Raw genomic sequence first — 21,060 nt, 5'->3', positions numbered from 1 at the left:
TTACTTTCAGTAGTATCTGGCACCGTTCTTTTAAGATATTAATGTTATAGCTATAGACTATTTCTGGGGGCATTCCCACTACCGATATGTTTTCTGTGGCCTTCATGTGTGTAAATTGGTTTGAAATTCTCATTGAGGGCAGTCTTCAAGTGGTAGTTTTGTATGGGAGAGACGGGGAAATACACTATTTTTATGTTACTAATATTGGGGATATGTTTGGATTCCCACAGTGGCATTCCCTCAGTGACGCTCAGCTTTCCGTCTTTGTCATAACAAACACACATGCCTCCCTGACTCGGAACATGCATGCCTCAGACCTACACACAGCTTGGCGCCTGGGTTCTCACCTTGATTTATTTTACCCTAGGCAAAAATCTGACCCTTCATTTATTACCGTTGAGATCTGAAATAAATCTAAGATTCTCATTTAGTCATTTTCATTCATTTTAGTTGCACATGTGGTCCTGAGTCTCTCTACTATGTGAGTTAGATGACTTAGTTGTAAAAGAAAATGTGTGTAATAGATCATCATATCTTTGAAAGTACCTTGAATTTGGTTTCTGCTTCCAGACACTTTCTTTCCTTTTCCTAATGCCAATGTTTAATAACTATTGTGATCACTTAAAATATATTTATTTTCATATTATTATTCTGAAAGATTCCTAGAAGAGGAAAATTAAAGGAAACAAAAGCATAATCCACAAATATATAAGGTCCATTAATATCTTTACTTCTTAAGTTGAAATAATTTATATTTGATTTATTCTCTTGTAGTATTGTGCTTCTGCTCAGCCAAAAACAGACTCTTGAAGAGTTGAAACAATCTGTCCAGCAGCTGAGATGCACTGAGGCAAAGTTTGCAGCACAAAAAGAATTATTAGAGCAAAAAGTGCAAGAAAATGATGGGAAAGAGCCACCTCCAGTAGTAAATTATGAAGAAGATGCACGATCAGTTACGTCTATGGTAAGCTAAAGAGTAATCCGATGAGAAGCTTGACAGAGTAGTGTCTAGGTTATTAGTGAATTAATTCTGGTTTGCTATAACAAATTATCACTCTTGTTAAATGCAGGTCCTATTAAACTTGTTTGTAAATGCAGAATAGACTTGTCAGTCACCTCAGGTCACCTGGAGAGCACTTTAAGGAACCACCTGTAGAGTCAGAGGAAAAAAAGCTCTTCTCTTGCCTTCAAAACTGAAAAGAAAGACTGCAGTTGTTTTTATTCCTGGGAAACAGCAGGAAGGTAGGGTGTTATTCTTAAGATAGAAATAAGACATAAGGAGAAAGCTATTTAATTTTTGTTCATTTTAAGAACAATAGAATCTTACCTTAGATTGATGGCGTGTTACTGTTTTCACCATACAAAATATTGATTTATTTTTTAAAAGATATTTTGCCTATACATAAGATCCATTAGAAATCACCAACTCAAAATTTAATTTATATAGGTTTATTAGCTCTTTAAGAATGTGTAGTGTAAGTCCTTCTTTCCTCCTTGCCTTCCTCCTTTTCTCCCTATCTTTCTCCCTTCCTCCTTCCTGCCCTTCCTTCCATCTCCCTCTCTTTGTCTGTGGATGGTTCTCATTAAGGAGCGATTTTGCCCAACCCAACAGGAGACAGTTGGCAATGTCTCCAGTTACAGCTGGTGGGTGCGTAGGTCTCCGGAGTCTGCTCAGCATTGTCCAGTGCACTGAACAGCTCCTCCATCACATGCCCAGTGAAAGATTATCAAATCCCAAATGTCAATAAGGCTGTAATGGAGAAGGTCTGAGCTATTCGCTGTGGTTTGCTGGGTGTATATTCTGTAGATAGAAATATTAGTTAATGAACTCACAGTTGATATTTTAATAATTTTTAGTTAATGTAATTCTAAGTGGTATAATTTGATTGTTAAATAGCTGCAGATGTCTCCATGGGAAAAAAAAGGCTGTGCTATATATGAAACCACAGTGAATGTGAAAATGGCTATGAAATATTAAATACTATGGTTATGGCCCATTTTTGTCATCAATTAACACATCAATTTATGAACTGCAATTCCTTGCTGTCCAGTTCTCCTCTAAGGATCTTAGTGAATGTAAAATATATCAAGGACTTTGTTAGATTTTCCTTCTTGCTTTATGCTTTTTAAAAAAATTTTGATGATACTGGGGATCGAATCCAGGGCTGCTATACCACTGAGCTACATCACCACCCTTTTTATTTTTAAATTTTGAGACAGGGTCTCACTAAGTTCCCTGCACTGGCCTTGAATTTGCAATCCTCCTGCCTCAGCTCCCTGATTAGTCAGGATATTGGAGTGTGCCACCACCTGGTATTTTATAATTCTTGCTGTCCGGCATATGCATTCTTTTGTAGGAGCATCAGGTTTTCTTTTTCTACTTTGCTTTTGAAAACCTCAAACCTTTTGTTTTCTCATGGTGCTTTATAAAACATTCCTATGTTTCCAGGTGGGTGTAGAATTGGTTAGTTAGTTAATGACTTGTTTTAATGGCAGATTGGTTCATACTGGGTAATTTGATTTTATATGCAGATAACCCCTATGGACAGTATCATGACAATAAAAGATAGTTACCAGGTTGGTAGATAATAGCTCTTCCTACTTGATAATGGTGATTTAAAAACCTGGCTTTCAAAGTTTTCTTTTTCAGTTCATTTTCTTTATTAGTACATGTTTGCAGTGTGTTCACATTTCTTGTGTGGAGTGAGTATATGCCCATACCACATCTTAATTCCTATCCTCATCCCCATTCCCTACCCGCCTTCCCACCTCCATCCACGTCTTGATCCCCTTCCTTTTTTTGTGGGGTTGCTGTTCCTAATGTTTACATCCCAATACTTAATTCTTATTAAGAATTTGTGATCATGTTGAGTTTAATCTTTCATAATCATTGAGTAAAGGCTTTGATCACTGTTATGGTTGATACATTGTGTCAACTTGGGAAGTCTAGAGGTTTGGCTAAGTGACTCAGCAGGAAGCCAGGGTGCTTACTTTGTATACATCCTGAGCCTGTGGAAGAGGAGGGCATGGAGATTATGTGAGAGCTACACGCCCCTTAGGTGGGGGTAGCCTGTTTACAATGTAAGGCAGGGAAAGAAGCTGCTTGCCGCCATTCCTCCCTTTTGCTCTGGCTGCTTTGCTGTTCAGCTGCCATTCCCCCCTTGCTCTTGTTGCTTTGCTTCTTTCTGTGTGCCAGCCAAGTATGGACTGAAACCTCCACAAACTGTAAGCTAAATAAACCTTTCCTTCCTTCATTTTGGGCGTTGGGTATTTTGTTTCAGCAACGAGAGAAAAGTAACCAAGACAATCACCACATGAACTGAATAAACTATTTCAGATATAATGTGTAATACAGCTTAAAAGAATAAACTACCTTTTTGAGACCTTCAAGCTCTTCTTTTATAAGAAGTGATAAATACCTTGTTAATTTTTACTAAGTGGTATTACAGTTTTAATTTTATCCAGTTTATTTTAAATAACTGAAATAGGTATTACAAATACATTTTATTTGTTAGTGGAAACAATGCCCTTAGTAAATCTTGAATGAAAAATTAAAATTTAATAAGTCTTTGTTAAATTTGGCAATTTTATAAAGAATTACTATATATTGTTTAAAGCAGTAAGTTTGTGTTTTATAAATCAGATAGGGCATCCCTCAAATCGATACCCACAGTGATATTTTACCCTTACAAAGAAAGTAGGATAGACAGCATTCAGAAGGTGACATCTGAACAAAGACTTAAAGCAGGTTGCTACTCTACCACTTTGATGTCTGGAGATAGAGCATTCCAGTCACAGGGTACATCTGCTGCAAAGAATTGTAGGACATGTTCAGACTGTGCCATTACAGCAAGGAGGAGTGAGTGGAGGGAGAGGGAGAGGGGAGTGTAGGAAATGTGGTGAGACAAGAAATAATAGATCTTGAGGCCTTGTGGACCACAATTATAGATTGTGTCTTTTCTCTGAAATAGGGTGTTACTACTTTGGATTGTTAGAGGAATAACATGCTATGACTTTGTTTTTATTTTAATTTGGAGACCCAATCCAGAAATGAGCGTCTGAGATGAATACACACTTCTCAGATGAAGAAATACAAGTGGCAAATAAATATATGAAAAAATGTTCAGTATCATTAGTCATTCAAAAAATGCAAATTAAAACAACACTGAGATTTCATCTCACCCCAGAAAGAATGGATATCATCAAGAAATCAAGCAATAACAAATGCTAGTGAGGCTGAGGGGAACAAGGAACCCTTCTCCACTGCTGGTGGGCGTGTAGACTGGTGCAGCCGCTGTGGAGATCAATCTGGAGATTCCTCAGTAAACTAGGGTTAGAAGTCCTGTTCAACCCAGCTATTCGCCATCTGGCTATTTTTTCAGAAGAAGTGAAAACATCATACCACAATGATACACATTCACCCATGTTTATAGTGGTGCAATTTACCATAGCTAAATCTTGGAAACAACTCAAATGCCCGTCCACTGAGGAATGGATAAAAAAGATGTGGTATTTTTATACAATAGAGTATTACTCAGCTATAAAGATAAACTCGAGCCTTTTATAGGTAAATGGATGCAACTAGAGACCATACTCATAAGTGAAATAAATCGGACCCACATGTGTAAACATCATATGACTTTGGATTTCAATGGACCATGATAGCAAGTGTGTTGAGAATAATATATTTAAGGGGAGCAAGGATGGAGGAATAAGACTATTAGAATAACATAATAGAAGATAATGATTCGAGCAAGGATGGTAACGCTAAGTAGGTTCAAAAGTGTTTAACTTCTGGATGTATTTTGAAGAGTGAGCCAATGATATTTCCTCTATGGTAGAACATGAGAGGAGTCCTACATGACTTTAAGGTTTGTAGCCAGTGTGTTAGAGAAATGGAATTAGTTTTGAGTGAAATAGAAAGAATATAGCTGAAGCAGTTTTAATAAGGAAGATAAAGACTTCAGTTAATCTTTCCTAAAAGGTAAGGCAGTAGAAATTTGGCTATTTGGCTCTTGAGGCCAGGAACATAATTTGGACCACGGATATGAAGCTAAGAGTCATAGGTATCAGATGGTATTTAAAGTTGTACAAGGTACAGATGGTGTTTGACTACAAGGTGACCTAGAGAGAGAGGCTGGAGAGGAGAAGAGAAACATGGCCTGAAGTTTGAGGCACTTCAATTATGATGTCTAGATAAGGGGAAATATTAGAAGAGATGAAGGAAAACGTAGTGGAGAAGAAAATCAAGACAGTCAGCTGATCTTGAAGCCGTGTGTGGAAAGTCTTTCAAGCAGAGGAAATAATCATGCGAAATGTTGTTAATGGATGTTATAAGGCAATTGAACACTGGAGTTAGCAACATGGAAGTCATTGTTGAGATTCAATAGAATATGAAGATAAAGCCCTGTTTCAGCTGGGCCAAGAGAAGGAAAAGAGAAGAATTGTATATAGTAAGCAAAGACAAAATTTTTAAGGACCTTTGTGCAAAAGTGTTCGAAAAATAGGGCAGTAAGTTTGGGAATGTTAAGTATTTAAAAAAGAGGAATTTTGTTATACCTGAATGTTGAATGTAGTAGTAAGGCAAAAATTAATCATTTTGGGGGAGAAAGGGGAACAGTTCCCAGAATAAATTCCTTAAGTAGGTGAGAGATGGTGGAATATAATACTCAGTGGACTGGGTTTAATATTGGCATAATCATTGACAGTCAAGGCGGTAGTTCTTGGTAGTGGGTGTTTATGCTGCTAACAGGGATACTGGAACGTTTTCCTTCGATTTCTTTGTTCTCAGTGAAGTAGAAGTCAAGGTCGTTGGCTGAGAGTGGAGGTGCATGAAGAGGTGTTAGATGTTTGAAGAAGAGGGGGAGGACTGAAATCATCTAGGAATGGGAGAATGACTAGACCAGGACAATGTGTGATTGCTGAGTAACGTCACGGTTGTGGTTGTGTACTAGGTAACCAAGACTGTAAGGTGGGCTACACATTATTGGAATCACAGATCTTAGGCAGGACTAGTCAGCAAGGTTGTAGTTTTCTGCCAGGTTTGTTGAGCCATATTGTCGGGTTAGAAAGGAGGCTGCCTAGAGGAGGCAGAATTCACCTTCTGACCACACTGCATGTGTTTTAAGCCGTGGTTCTGCTGTATGTGCTCGATAAGTCAAGTCAGAGGGGCAGGGAGCAAAAGTTCAGGTAAGACAGTGATTGTAATGACTGACTGGAGAGCTTCAGCTGTGTCAAGAAAAAACATTAAGAGGGGAGTGGAAGGATCAGTTCACAGGAGACCCAGAGTGGTCAAAAGACAAATTTTAAACATTTAAGTGTAAAACTCTGAATGCCAATGTTTATTTTCTAGGTGTTGGTTAGAATTTAAGAAAAAAATTGCTCTTGGAAGACATGTTGTTAAATCATTTGATCATAGCATAATAACAGATAACTGAATCTTATGATTTTTGAATTCACTACTATTTCTTTTCATCACTGACTTGATTAGCAGGATCAATAATAAAGTGAAACATTTAATGACACACCTGTAAAGGTATAGAATGACTGATAATCACTTCATGTCTTCCACAACAATAAAAACTTGAAATTTTATAAATCTTAAAATTATTTTAAAATAATTTGGGGCCAGGGATATAGCTCAGTGGCACAGTGCCTGCCTGGCAAGCACAAGGTCCTGGGTTTGATTCCCAGTACAAAAAAAAATTTTTTTTTGGTTCATTTGAGAGTATTTGTAACACAAGAAAACATTAAAAATTCTTTCTTTTCAGTATGATGCTTCTGTACTGCTAGAGGAATCTAAATTCATTTCAACTTTGTCAGTACTTTATTAAAGAAGAAGAAGTGAATGATAACAATATGTCTCTTTAATGCATTTGGAGAAAATGCAAATGCATTTTGAGACCATTAAAATAATTTAATGAGGGAAAGAATCCCTCTTATATGTCAATTTTGAGACCATTAAAATAATCCCTCTTTAATGCATTTGAGACCATTAAAATTTCTAAAGGTCAGCCAGGTGTAGTGCATGCCTGTAATCCCAGTACTTGGGTGGCGGAGGCAAGAGGATTGCCATGAGTTTGAGTCCTGCCTGAACTACATGGCAAGACTCTGTCTCGAAAACCCAAAAAAAAGGTGATGTTTTGTTCTGTTTTGGTTTTGGTACTGGAGATTGAACTCTGGGCCTTTATACTAAGCTACATCCTCAGCTCTTTCTTTAATTTCTATTTTGAGACAGGGTATTGTGAAGTTGCTAAGTTGATCCTGCCTTAGCCTCCCAGAGTGCTGGGATTATAGGTGAGTGCTCCTGTGCCCAGTTCTCTCATAAATTCATAGAAGGCATTTCTGACTGTGCTAGTGATATTCTCCTGGCCGACAGGAGTGTTGACTTAGGAGTTTTGTCATATTGACTTGATGTCTTAAAGTAGACAGTTTTCTCTGTATGTAGGTTCTACTGGTTTGTGGGAAGTTATGAAATGTTTCAAAGAGCTGTGAGAATTTGGAGTATGTTGGGTTAAACTAGAAGAAACTGTAATAGTTTAGGAATTTTAAGCCTTTAATATCAGATGCTCAAGAGAACTGGCCTACAGGATGCAGTCTCCAAAAATACTGTCTTACCCGCATTTCAGAGCCCTTCTGAATGACCACAGCTTAATGGGTAGACTGTGGGAAGTGCTGACTTAGAAGATAAATCTTTTCTTGTAGGATTGGCATAGTGACAGATTAAATGTGATGATAACTCTGAAGGTATTTTGAGCTGCTTAAATGCTCTATAAACCCAGCGATTATTTTATATGATACTTCAGTTCTAGCTCTTGCCTTTTGAGGCAAGTTAAGAGAGTAAACACTGTTGGCTTCCCTTGGAATGATGTGATGTGAATACCAGAATTTTCTAATCCCTGAGTAAACGGCCGTACTGAGTTTCCATGTGTGTACATAGGTATATGTGTGTGTATATATAATTTTATATATATTATATATGTATATATATAGCTTGCTTCTTCTGCTATCTTAATTGTACAAACACAATATGTTTTTATTCAATATATATTGAATTCAGGAATTGAACTTCCTTTTCACTCCAGAATAATCCAATTATTTTACTTTATAACAGCATGTGCTTTGGGACCCAATATATTATAATAATTTTCATTGAAAGAATCCCTCTTATATGTCAGATATATCTAGAATTGTTGGGGCCATACAATAGATTCCTATTTAATAGTATGTGTATGGATTCTGTGACTGCCTTTTATGGTGTTTCTGGTTTTGGTGTGTGTGCTGCTCAAGTGGGAACTATGATGTTTTGAAATTGTGCATTGTGTTAAAGCCTCTTTGCCTAGACTATCATGCAGCATATATTTGTATAACTTATTGAGCAACAAAAACAATAAAAAGCCTGTTTTGTTGCATTTTCAACAAAATATCTGATTCATCAAAAATAGCCTATTATGACTTAGTAATCCATTTTACATTGATGTCTGCTATTTCAAGAACAGTGAGAAGGACTGAAATTAATCAAGGCATCACATTGACAGTGTTGTTAGAGTTTCATCTGTGTTTATTATGAAGTATGGTTTTTCTTTCAATAGTTCACATAAATGTTAATTGTAAGTCTTAACTCACCAAATAATAGTACATTGAGGAAAGTATCGGACTGAGAGTCAGAGCGCTGAGCTGAATTTTGTCCTTGCTGTGTAAGTCGAGTGAGATTCCTGAGTGTACCTTTTCAGAGAAAAAAGAAATGAGTATCTACCTTGTTTGTCTTCCTGGACTTCTGTGACACTGAAATGAGATAATGTATGTAAACATATTTTACATATTATGGAATACTGAAAGCTTCTATTTCAGTTTTTTAAAATAGTGTATCTTAGTTCACACATAAATTAATTAGTATGTAATAATTGAATTCCTCAGTGTGAATTATAGGTTTTAATGCAGCACTATCTTATGTATTTCCTGTTGATAAAGGCAAAATCTCAACTAACTTCTTTCAATCTGATGCACCTGTACACGGGTCTGAGTGTTTCTTCCTTAGTCCCCGGTCTCTCTCCCTCTGAAGTAACTTGCAGAAACATTGTATGCAAATAAAAGCATGATAGTAAATTATATGCCTTCTATATACAGAAATCATATAGCATACAATGTGTTGTGTGCCTTGATCTTAGGCGTCACTTGATCCTTGTGCATATATCAGTACTCCTTTTTTCATGTATTCATTCAATAAATATTTATTGAGTATTGGTTAGGTGTAAGGTACAATTTTAGGTTCTGGTGGACAGTAGAGAACAAAATAGAGTTAATTTTTTTTCTGTTATCATAGGCCTTTTAGTTTAATTGGAGTAGACAGTTGATAAGCAATTAAGCTTATAATGTGTCAGGTAGAGGTAAGTTCTTTGGGGAAAAAAACACAGTAATATTAGGATAAAGGAGTGCTGAGAGATGTTTTTCTATAAGGAAAGGTCAAGAGAGTTTTCCCTTATAAGGGATTTGTACAGAGATCTGAAAAAACTAGGAGAACAAAGGACCAGACTGCCTGAGGTGAGACAGTTCCAGGGAGTCTGAAAAACAGTCCAGAAGGTCAGAGGTGGGAACCTGCTTGCGATAGAGAAGCCGCATGGAAACAGGTGTGACTGGAATAGAGAGAGTGGTGGAGACAGGGTCAGCGATGTAGGTACACTTGGGTCACGTAGTCAATGGAGCACTGTGAGGAATTTGATACTAACTCTTACTGACCCAGGTAATTTTTATAGAATGATTGTAGTGGTGTCATTTCAGTTACTAGAAGTTTCTTTCCCTTCTCATACATTCATTAAAGTTTATATTTAAAATCTCATATGAAACAATTTTTATAAAAAGAACATTTATACTCACATTTTAATGCTAGTGTTCTTTTACAGTGCAATTTGAATGAAAAATTCTTAAATGCTATTATATTCAATGATTATTTTTTCATTTGTAAAATAAAATTTTTCCTTGAAATTTGAAATTATGGAAAATTGAAAAAATAACATTTCAGTAGGTGGAAGATTGCAGTACTTAAAGCAGCATAATGTAGGAACAAGATCATTTGCCAGAGTAGTGGAGAATATGTAGCATGAAGAAGCTTCTTTGTATATAGGATCTTAGTATAAGGATATTTTAAGAAAATCAAAACATTATTCTGTATGTTGGATGAATATTAATTTAAACTGTAAGTTCATGGTACAAAAAGAATAAACTCCATATATACTAAATGTGCAAATATAAGAAAATAAAGCTACTAACTACCTGAAAAAATATGAAAATTTTTCTGTCAGAAAATAAACTACATAACAATGAAGAGTAAAAAAGGAATAACGTGTGTTGTAAATGTAATAAACAATTAATGTTGGCCAAGGGCATCATCCAAACTGCTTTATAAAAATGTAATGTGCTAATTAAAAGTGGACGAAGACTAGGAACAAGAAGTTCATAAGACAGTAAGTAGAAACTTTGGTAATAACATAAAAAATTTCTGCCCTATTAGTAATGAAAATAATGATTAAGAAATGCAATTGGAATATAATGAACTGTTAACTTTTCCATTACTGTCCACAGTGGCTTCCTTCCAATCTTTTCTCCACTCTGGCCAAAATAAGTCATTTTTAAAATTTCAAATGAGAGCATATTCTGTTGTACTAAGGCTCAAAAGAATGATTACAGTGGTTTCTTATGACTTTTATTCAGTGCCACATTTCTTTAAATGACCTCCTAAAGGGCCTTACCATGGATGGCGACCATACGGTGGGTGCTGGTCATAACCGCAGGTGTATCTCTGTGAAAGAAGCGGGGAAGCTATGAAGAAGAGTAGAGACTGAGCGGAAACATTTTGGGGCAGTTCTTGGGTGGATTGTATTAGTTCAGTTTAAGAACAAGTATACATTTGTAAGAAATATGGTATGAATCTCAGTGCTGAAAAATTTGCACTTCTTGACTGGCCAGTGATATTGAACATTTATTCATGTATTTATTGTTCATTTAAGCTTCTTCATCTGAGAAATGTCTGTTTATTTCAGGTGCCCATTTTTTAATTAGGTCTTTAATTTTTTTGAATTCTTTATAGATTCTAGATATTAGTCCTTCAAGGAGTAGCTGGAAAACAAGTTTTGCTTTTGCATTCTGTAGATTGTTGCTTCACGTTTTTGGTGGTTTCCTTTGCTGTGCAGAAGAAACTTTTCAATTTGATGTGATCCCATTTGTGGTTTCTTGGTATTATTTGTTGTGCAACTGATGTTCTGTTCAAAAAGTCTTCACTTATGCCTATGTTTTCAAAAGTTTTACCTGTCCTATTTTTCAGCATATGGTTTCTGTTTTAATATTCAGATATGTGGTCCGTTTTGATTTTAGTGTAGTGAGAGATCTGGGTCTAGGTTCAATTTCAGGCATGTGGAGAGCCAGTTTTTCCAGCACCCTTTGTTAAAGAGGCTATCTTTCCTTCAGCAAAAGGATTTGGTCTTTTTATTAGGGTAAGATCACTGAGTGGGCCTGGAGTTCTTTGTACATCTTCTATTCTGTTTGATTGATCTACAAATCTTTTTTTTTTTTTTTAATTTGCCAATACTGTGCTGTTTTTATCATCACAGCATTATACTACAAGTTCAAGTCCAGGATTGTGATACGCTGTGCCATGCTCTTGTTACCTAGGATTGCTCTTGCTATTCTAGGTCTCTTCTGGTTCCATATGAATTTTAAGATTGCATTCTCTAATTCTGTGAGGAATGCTATTGGTACTTGATTGGGATTGTATTACATTTGTGTAGTGATTTTGAAAGTACAGTATATTACTGTCTTTTCTGAATTACTTAGATGGCAATGGCAGCTTTCTAAATGTCACTGCCAGACTTTTTTTTGTTACCCATTCCCTTCTTCATATTTTTCCCATGGGCCTTGTACCTCTCTTCTCCTTTCTCTTTTATTAACAAGTCCTTATGAAACATTATCTTAGTATATTTGATGAGAATGTGCTGTATCTTCGGATCTTTTGAAGTTCAAGAAGTTTGAGGACTAGTGGCTAAAGGGTTTTGTCTTAGAGTCCTATTAAATTCTGAATGCCTCTTGCAGATACAGTGCACTCAGCATCATTAGGGATTAAGGTATCTCAAGTCAGATGCTTGAGGGGTGGAAAAGGGTGGGGATGACACTGCGTTGATGGTGCCGACATGTGAAAAGACGCCTTACATAGCAGTCGTGATCTGACAGACAGGGTGGTGAGGGATGTGGTGTTGGAGAAGAAAGTGAGAGATTGTTGAGGATGAATTTAACACATTTCATGATTTCGTGTTAGCCTGGATTTCCTCTTTTAAAAGTAACTTAATTTGACAGACGCATACAGAGAAATGCACAATTAGAATAGAGGAGAAGGCTAAGGACATGCTCTTCTAGTTTTGGAAGTGACAGCTTCCTTCTCAGTAGTGTAGCTGGGGATGATGGGGTTACAGGTGGCAGCAAAAGGCCTTAGCCAGGGCAAGGAGGACATGCGTAGGTGTGTCGCTTGGTGGGTAGTTGAGGTGAAGTAGGATATGGGTTATGATAGGCATTTAGATTCTAAAGTTAGTGACCAAAGGGCTAAAAGCAGGAATAGTAGAGGCAAAAGGTCAGGTGGAGTTAAGCAAGATGGAGATGTGTGTGGTTTTGTTTTTTTTTTTTGGTACAGGAGTAGAACTCAGGACCTTATGCTTGCCAAGCAGACACTGTGCCATGAGCTATATCCCCAGCCTGGACGTAGATGGTAAGGGAAAACTAGTTATCTTTTGAGAAATTTAGTTGTGTCACCAGACGTGTAGTCTTTCCAAATCATCTGGTAGTTAAGTGGCTCTTGTTCCTTTGTTTATTTATTTTGTAAAAATTAGGCCAGTGCTGTGGTTCACACTTATAGTCCTGGCTGATTGAGGCAGGAGGATGTCAAGTTGGAGCAATTTAATGAAATACTATCTCAAAAAAAAAGCCACAATGTTTATGGAGCCAGAACATTGGTCTTATTCTCCAATGGACATTTTAGGGGAGAAATTGGGTAGCTTTGAGTAATGTTTGGTTTTGGAAGGAATTCTTGCTTTTTACTCACTCCTTTGTCTCTTATGCCATGAAGGAATAATCAAGAAAGAGAGAATGAAGAATATGTAACAGAAGAAAGACAGCAAGAGAAACGAGCGGGAGTGGGGGGAAGATCCATAGTGAGAAATGAGGGAGATGAGAGGGAAAGAAAATACAGGAATGGGAAGAAGGTAGAAATGAAAGCAAAAAGGGATGAGGGAAGAAAGAGGACAGAAGAGCATGCGCTGTAATGCACACTTTTTTTTTTTTTTTTTGGTCTCTTTGAGGCAGGGCCTCCCTATGCAGTTCAGGCTGGCCTTGAGCTCACTTTGTAGCCCAGGCTGGCCTCGAACTCGCAACGATCCTCCTGCCTCAGCCTCCTGAGTGCTGGGATTATAGGTGTGCGCCACCACGCCCGCCCGGCTAATGCACACTTCTTATTCCTTCCTCATGCCCTTGCCTGAGCGAGGGTACTGCGGTGCAGTGCGACCTGCTTCCCTCTTCTCTCTCCTTCTGCTCTGCACGTTTCCATCTTTACTGCCTGTGGACTTGAAAACTTTCCTGTTTCTTTTGTAAACTGGGACTGTCCACACTGCCCACAGGAAGAATTTATAGGCAAGAGGCATCAACTGTATTGACATTCTCACTTACAATTATTTTAAATTTTAAAAATAATTATTGAAACAAGCTTCCTTGAAAATGTCAAGTTTTTGCTGTCAAGTTTAAGAAAATCTAATGTATGATAACACTTTGTGGACTGATAGGAAAATCCATTGTCCTGTTTGATTCAAGTTTTACTTTTTTTTTTGGTCTTTTTGAGACAGGGTTCTTGCTATGCAGTTCAGGCTGGCCTTGAGCTCACTTTGTAGCCCAGGGTGGCCTTGAATTCACAATGATCCTCCTGCCTCAGCCTCCTGAGTGGTGGGATTACAGGCATGCACCACCATGCCCGGCTGATTCAAATTTTAGATCAAAAGCCAAATTGTAATATTTTAAGAAAATTTGTTTCTATGGAATTATTTGATAAATAACAAATGAAGTTTTTGATTCTAGAAAGTTTTCATTAGGAAGTATTAAATAAGATAAAATGAAATGGAAATTTTTGACATTTACTACAATAATTTAGCAACCCCCCCCCAACAGAAATCTGAAATATCATGAATGAATTGTAGCATTTGTGGGAGTAAGGAGTGCCATGGGTGAGTACAGATGTGAATTATACATCTGGTTCCTTCAGTTTGTTATTAACTATGTCTGGGTATTTGGACATAGCTAATGTTAGCAGTGTTCAAATATTATAGATATCTATGTATTGTGATGTGTAATCTTTTCCAATTTATTATGTATAATACATTCATAGAATCTGCCATTTATTAGGCCCCAGTGCAGGTGTATTATTACAAAAAGAAATTGCTGTATAATTCTGTCATGTTCACTTACGGTTGGGTGATATAAGACAAAATTCAAAAATTGTTATGAATATTCTTACTGAGATCTAGTTTTTTTCTTTCTTTTGAGAATTACATAGACTTTTGTAGCTGCAATCAGTTTCATATTATATTTGATCATGTTTCCAAAGGATTTAATTCTTGCATTGAATCTAATAAAATTACCATATTTTGATCAAGTAGCATTTTCTTGTGTAGTATTTTATGCCATCTTTCATTTGTATAATTGTGTTAAATTGTATAATTTTTTTTGCCAACCCATTTGTTAATAATGACAGTCCATGAGGTTTTTCTCTAAAGAAATGTAAAACAATAGTTCTGCTGTACAGATGCGATGATCGTGATTTTTCACTATTTACCTTAACTCACAAATTAATTCATGTGTACTTTCTAGTATTTGATGACAGTATACAATTTAGAGGCCCCATTTTAATTTAGTTGTTACTCGTTACACTTTTGGAAGTTGTGCTATGGAATTAAATCATAATTTTTTCTATTTTGAAAGATACACTATACTTTTACAGTGATGGAGTGCAAATACTTAAGATATTTGGTAGATTGAGAATGCAACAAGAATGGTTTTTTTCCACCTATACTGTGTTTTTGTTTTTTTTTTTGTTTTGTTTTTGTTTTTGTTTTTGTTTTCCGGTACCAGGAATTGAACTCACGACCTTGTGCTTGCCAGGCAGGCGCTGTGCCGCTGAGCTAAATCCCCAGCCCCTCCCACCTATACTGTGGAAAAAAAAATTTGTTTTGTTTTTGGCCCCATAGAGCTATGAAAGACTAATTTTGTTTATCATTCCTTACAGGCTTCTTGGGTGATTTAGGGAGATGTTGCTTCTTTTGCAGTTCTCTAAATCCAGGTTAGCTTTGACTATGTGCTGAGCAGCTATATGATTTGATTTGGGATTAGAACACCAGGGAATGTCCCTATATCCTTCTAATTTTCCTTAGATCCCATCAGCTGATTAGCTGGAAATGTGAAAGCTTTCGCTTTATCACTTCTAAGGAATGCAGCCCAGCAAAACAACCATGTCTGGTGTCTGAATACGACAGGGAGTATGACACCAATGCTAGGTAATCAGGCTTTCGTTTTAACTCATTCGTAGATGACTGTTACAGCTCTGAGCATGTGTGATCCTTACACTGGAAGGCTTTTTGTAATGGTTTAATGTTGCCTACTTTACTTGCTTATATTCGTTCACTCATTCATTCATTTGAGTATATAAAACAGCTAATAAAGTAAAATTCAGCAAAATATGAAATTAAAACCAGGAAAAAAATCAATTGTAATAAAATATCAAGACTAGGGAGGGGTCGGGGATATAGCTCAGTGGCACAGAGCCTGCCTGGCAAGTGCAAGGTCATGAGTTTGATTCCTGGTACCAAAAAAAAAACAAAGCTAGGGAAAAACTAGATAGACCATAGCATGTATGTATAGTTTCTACTTTAGAGCTGTTATTCTGTCTTTAAATTTTCCAAAATCCAAGATGAAAAGGGAGATAAAGTAATAATAGTCGTAAAAGAAAGTATGTAACATTGCAATGCACTGCATTGTGTTTGGCTCTAATTGAATTTATTACTGGAGGCTTTAATATTGACTTTGTGTGACAATGCCCATGACAGTATCACTGTAGCTGATGCAAGAAGGATATTCACAGGGATGTCTCTTGCAGAATTGAGAATCTCTTGGTGAAAATAGAGGCCATGACACCAAAATCAAGTCTCTTTGGGCCTTAGAATGTAGCTGTCTATAAATTGATTTTATTCAAAATTATAGTGTAGACTTAAAATAATGGATAGACTGAGTGTGTTTTTAAAATCTTTCTTTGTAGTATCACTTCTCTTAGTTGAAGTTTTTTTTTTTTCATTCTGAGATAGGGTCTCGCTATGCAGTTCAGGCTGGCCTTGAGCTCACTTTATAGGCCAGGCTAGTCTTGAACTCGCAACAATCTTCCTGCCTCAGCCTCCTGAGTGCTAGGATTATAGGTGTGCGCCACCATGCCCTGAAGTTTGAATATATGATGGAGAACTGTATTCTGTAGGAATAGTTCTCAATTGCAGATATCCTGTACTTGTTTAAGGATGTATCTGTACAATTAGGAACATTTACTACTCAGTTCATTATGTAATCTTTAAAAAATTTGAAGATCTATAGTTTCTTTGAAAATTATTGGATATTTTTTCTATACTAAAATAATTTTTATGTTCATGGAAATATAACTTACGTAAACCTATACAAATTTTTCCCCATTAGGATTAAATATACTACTTTTGATGGTTGAACAGAAATTTCCAATCTTAAACTTCAACTTTCACTTAAAATTTTCATGATGTATTTTACTTATTGATGTCTCATTATTTCTACTTGGTTATTCTTTTGAGGGCGATGTTGAGACAGGGTCTCACTATGTAGTTCAGGCTGACCTTGAACTCATCATTTAGACCAGGCTGACCTTGAATTCACAGTGACCCTCCTGCCTCAGCCTCCCAAGTGCTGGGATTACAGATGTGTGCCACCATGCTTGTCAACTACTTGGTTATTCTTAATGTTACTTGGTAGATTTTTTTTTTTTGGCTTTGTGTATAGCCAGTCTTTCTGTATAGATTTTAAAGATAAGTAATTGAAAAGCTCACAAGTTTACAATTCTATAAAACATCTTTCATTTTGAAAGGTTTTAAGATAATTTTTAATGCATATTAATTACATAAATTAATGAGTTTCATTGTGACGTTCCCATACCTGCATAAATTATAATTTATTATGTCCACAGAGAGAGGGTTTTTCTAAGTGAATTTGTTAGCTGTTGCAATTAAAAATTCTGTAGTTCACAATAGATCATTTTTGAGAGATACTTCATTAGCATTTGCAAGTACAAAAGCCTCTTATGTTAGGTTTTGCTACTATGTCATTTAAGAAAAATTATTAGAAGGAAGGGTTAATCCTTAATTACTGTTTCTCTTGTGCTGGACAGAATGCTAGATATAGAGTGTGATATTTTATTTATTACTGTCAATCTTGCAAAGGCATTATATTTCAGGCAAGAATATCTAAACGAGAAGATTAAGGAATTTGATCAGAATCAGAGTAGCAGATTCAGATTCAACATTTTCTGATACTAAAGTTTACATTTTTATCTGACCAGTATCTCCTGGTTGCTAAACCAGCAAACTTGTAGTCAGAGAGACTTTAGTTTAACTATTTTTTGCTATGAAAATGTAACCATGGGGAAAGTCACATAAGCTCTCTGAGATAAAATTCTTTATTGACAAGAAGTGGTAAGTTCTGTAAACCTCACAGAGTTGTTCTGGAAATTAGGTAATGTTTGCAGTAATGTTTAACACAAGGCCTAGCACACAGCTAAACACCATAAATGGTAACTATAAAGAACATGTTATCGTGTCTCCTAAATGTAGTTTTTCAATAGTTTTATGTTTCTGGCTACATCCCACTGTAACGTATTTTGTTCTTTTTAATAGTCTTAATGCCTAAAGGTAGGAAATTACCAGCAGGTGGAGCTCAGTGTTAGAAAAACCAAATTTCTATAATTCAGGTATTTTATTGCCTTATATTTTAAAAATAAAATAAATATATACAATTTTGAAGTTTATATGTGATATTCTGTTTTTATAATGTCATCCTATAATATAGCTCTAAATATGTAGAAATAATGTTTACACTTGTTTAAAATTCTTTGTCATATCTACTGACACGTAAAGTATGACAGTTCATTTACATGAATAAAGCATTGTTAGTGAGATTAGCTTACCATTGGATCATTTCACACAGTAAAGGAAATGGATCGGTATTCTTAAATTTAACTTGTCAAACCTCAAATCTGCCGCTTAGACAGACATCTACTTATTAAATGACATTGTCTGTCACCTTCAGTCAGTTGCTCAAGCCAAAATCCTGGCATCCCGTTGCATTCAATATTCCTTTAAAGTTTTGTAGCTATCCCAACAGTAGGTTTTCTTGGTATTCCTTCCAAAATATATCCCAATGGCCTCTTGTCAGCATCTGCATTGTAGTCATCCGGTGAAGCCCACCATTTATTGTACTCTGAGCTACTTTGGGCAGCTGCTATGTGCTTGCTCCCTTACCCTTGCTACATTTTACTTTCTACACAATTAAAGTGATCTCAATATGTAAATGATCTCATATTTATCCTGCTCCCCCCATCCTTATATAGGAAGAACCATTGAAAAGTACAGTGAATATTTAAATTAAAATAGTCACAGTAAAAGACACATTGCCATTAATTTCTCCCAAAGTACCATCCCCCAACACAAGTATCCCATCATTCTTGTCACTTATTGAAGCAGTTTTGAAAGTGTTCTTCCATGAGTGTCTTTAGTTATGTTGTTTTGGCTGCTTTGATCCCTTGAACCAATTCAAATTCAAAGCATTTAATTTTCGTGGTCCAGGGAAGGGCCAGAGGTGGCGCAGTGGCAGACTCTGTGCATACACACTGCAGTAGTTTTACAAACCTGCCATTCTGTTGGATGGCACTCAGCCCCAGCATTCACTGCAGTTTTGATCACATCTCGTAAAGATACTCAGGAAGGTGGATTCCCTGACGTGCTTCAGGAAGAGGCAAGAATGGTGGGATAAGTGTGTTCAATACAAAGGGGGAGGATATTAAGGGAGATTGATAGGAATGTGTCTTTTATTTTAAATTTTTTTTTAAATTTAAACATTCATTTATATTTTTGTCACAGCTTTTCACTAGAAAAAATTCATATTCCTTACTCTAGCCCGAACTAGCTATCAGCATCCCCATCTTGTACCACTCTTCTTTATCACTCATACTTTAGTCATTCTGTTCTTTGATTACATCAAGTTTCTTCTTATCTCTGGGACTCTTTCATCCATTTTTAATGCTTTTGCCCATTCTTACTGTCTTCTTTTCATCATTCCAGATAAAATATGTTATGTTGAGAGATCGCTCATGACTACTCTAGCTAGAATTAGCTCTCATGTGACCTTCCAGACCCCACCTTCATTATTTACTTTCTTTGCACTTTTCTTTCCTAATGTAGCACTTCTGGCATCTTTGCTCTCACTACTATTAGGACTCCAAGTAGAACTATTTTGTTGGCTACCATTTACTATGTGTTGGGTTAGTTCTAAGAAATTCTGTGCATTATATACTGATATGTATATCTCTGCATGTATTAACTCATTTTATTGTGGCATTTGTTAGTTATGTATGTGTGTGTTTGTTTTTATTACATTTTTTTCTCCCATAATCCCTGCTTACTCCTCAACTAACTCCAAGAACACAGGAACTTTTATTATGTTTATTACTATTTTCTTTGCCTGAATAGTGCTTGCTACATAGAGGAAACAGAGGAAATAAATATTTTTTTTAATATTGGGCAAGCTCTTAGAATTTATAACAAACAGTCACTGAATATTTATAAAAAGAATTTCCTAGCGGAAAGAGGACATATTCAATAGACAAAAATCATGCCTGACTGATTATTTTTAGAGTATCTTTATTTAAAGATGATCAGCTGTACAAAATAATCTGCTTAGGTTTTAGAAAAGATTTTTACAGTTTTTTAAAAGCTACCAGTACATGGTAAGTTTCAAATGGCCCAAGAATAGGTTTAAGATCAGAAAGTAAGGGGTAGGAATAAATAGGTGTTTATTTAATTGCAAAGGTGTAAAGATCAAGGTGTCTCAGGATGTAATGATCACATCTGGGCCTGGAGGTGTAGCTTAGTGGTAGTTGCCTAGCATATGCAGGGTCCAGGATTTGACCCCTAGAAATGAAAAAAAAAATAACATGTGTTGTGGTTTGAGTTGTGCCCCCTACTCAGAAAAAGATGTCTTTGATGTAATATTTGGTTCCTGTGAATGTGACCTTGTTTGGAAATAAGTATGTGGATATAATCAAGTTAATATGAGGTTATTAAGGTGAGCTGTAATTCAGTATGACTTGTGTCCGTATAAGAAGATAAGAAGGATATAGCTCAGTGGTACTGCACCTGCCTGGCAAGTGCAAGGTCCTGAGTTCAGTTTCCGGTACCAAAAAAATAAGAAGAAGGTAAGAGAAAGACAGACTTATAGGGAAACAGCCAGGTGTAGAGGCAGAGATTGGAGTTAGGCTGCTATAGGCCAAGTAAGGACAGGGCTCTGAGAACCTGTAAGAGGTGAGGAAATACCCTTTGCTTGAGATTGGGAGAGAGCATGGCTTTGCTAACACTTTGAATTCACAATTCTAGCCTCCATTGCTGTGAGAAAATAAGTTTTTGAGCCACTCAATTTGTGGTACTTTTTTATAGCAGCCCTGGGAACTAATAATAATATCAATTATGATTATTATCTTTATGCATAATCTGAAGGAGGGAACTGCCTGTTGCAGTATCTAAATGATATTAAAGTTGTCTAGGGCTGGGGGTTTAGCTCAGCGGCAAAAGCGCCTGCCTGGCAAGCGCAAGGTCGTGAGTTCGGTTCCCGGTACCGGAGAAAAACCACAAAACAAAACAAAACAAGCCTGCCTGGCAAGCGCAAGGTCGTGAGTTCGGTTCCCGGTACCGGAGAAAAACCACA

General features: G+C 36.4%; 1 protein-coding gene across 3 annotated transcripts in view; it reads left to right on the top strand.

The window, feature by feature from the left end:
• The window catches only part of Fer (fer (fps/fes related) tyrosine kinase), a 368,631-nt gene that overhangs the window by 97,548 nt on the left and 250,023 nt on the right, over nucleotides 1–21,060 (top strand). For 2 of the 3 annotated variants that reach the window (XM_013513026.1, XM_005382177.1), the window contains one exon: nucleotides 775–964. In XM_013513026.1, the coding sequence (XP_013368480.1) occupies nucleotides 775–964 (190 nt within the window). Of the gene's footprint in view, nucleotides 1–774; nucleotides 965–1,070; nucleotides 1,244–21,060 lie in introns of those variants that run through there. The other variant, XM_013513027.1, reaches the window with a different exon arrangement.

Source organism: Chinchilla lanigera, unplaced genomic scaffold (genome assembly GCF_000276665.1).
Source record: "Chinchilla lanigera isolate Chin_1 unplaced genomic scaffold, ChiLan1.0 scaffold00017, whole genome shotgun sequence".
Taxonomy (NCBI): domain Eukaryota; kingdom Metazoa; phylum Chordata; class Mammalia; order Rodentia; family Chinchillidae; genus Chinchilla; species Chinchilla lanigera.
This window is presented reverse-complemented; position numbering and strand designations above follow the sequence as displayed.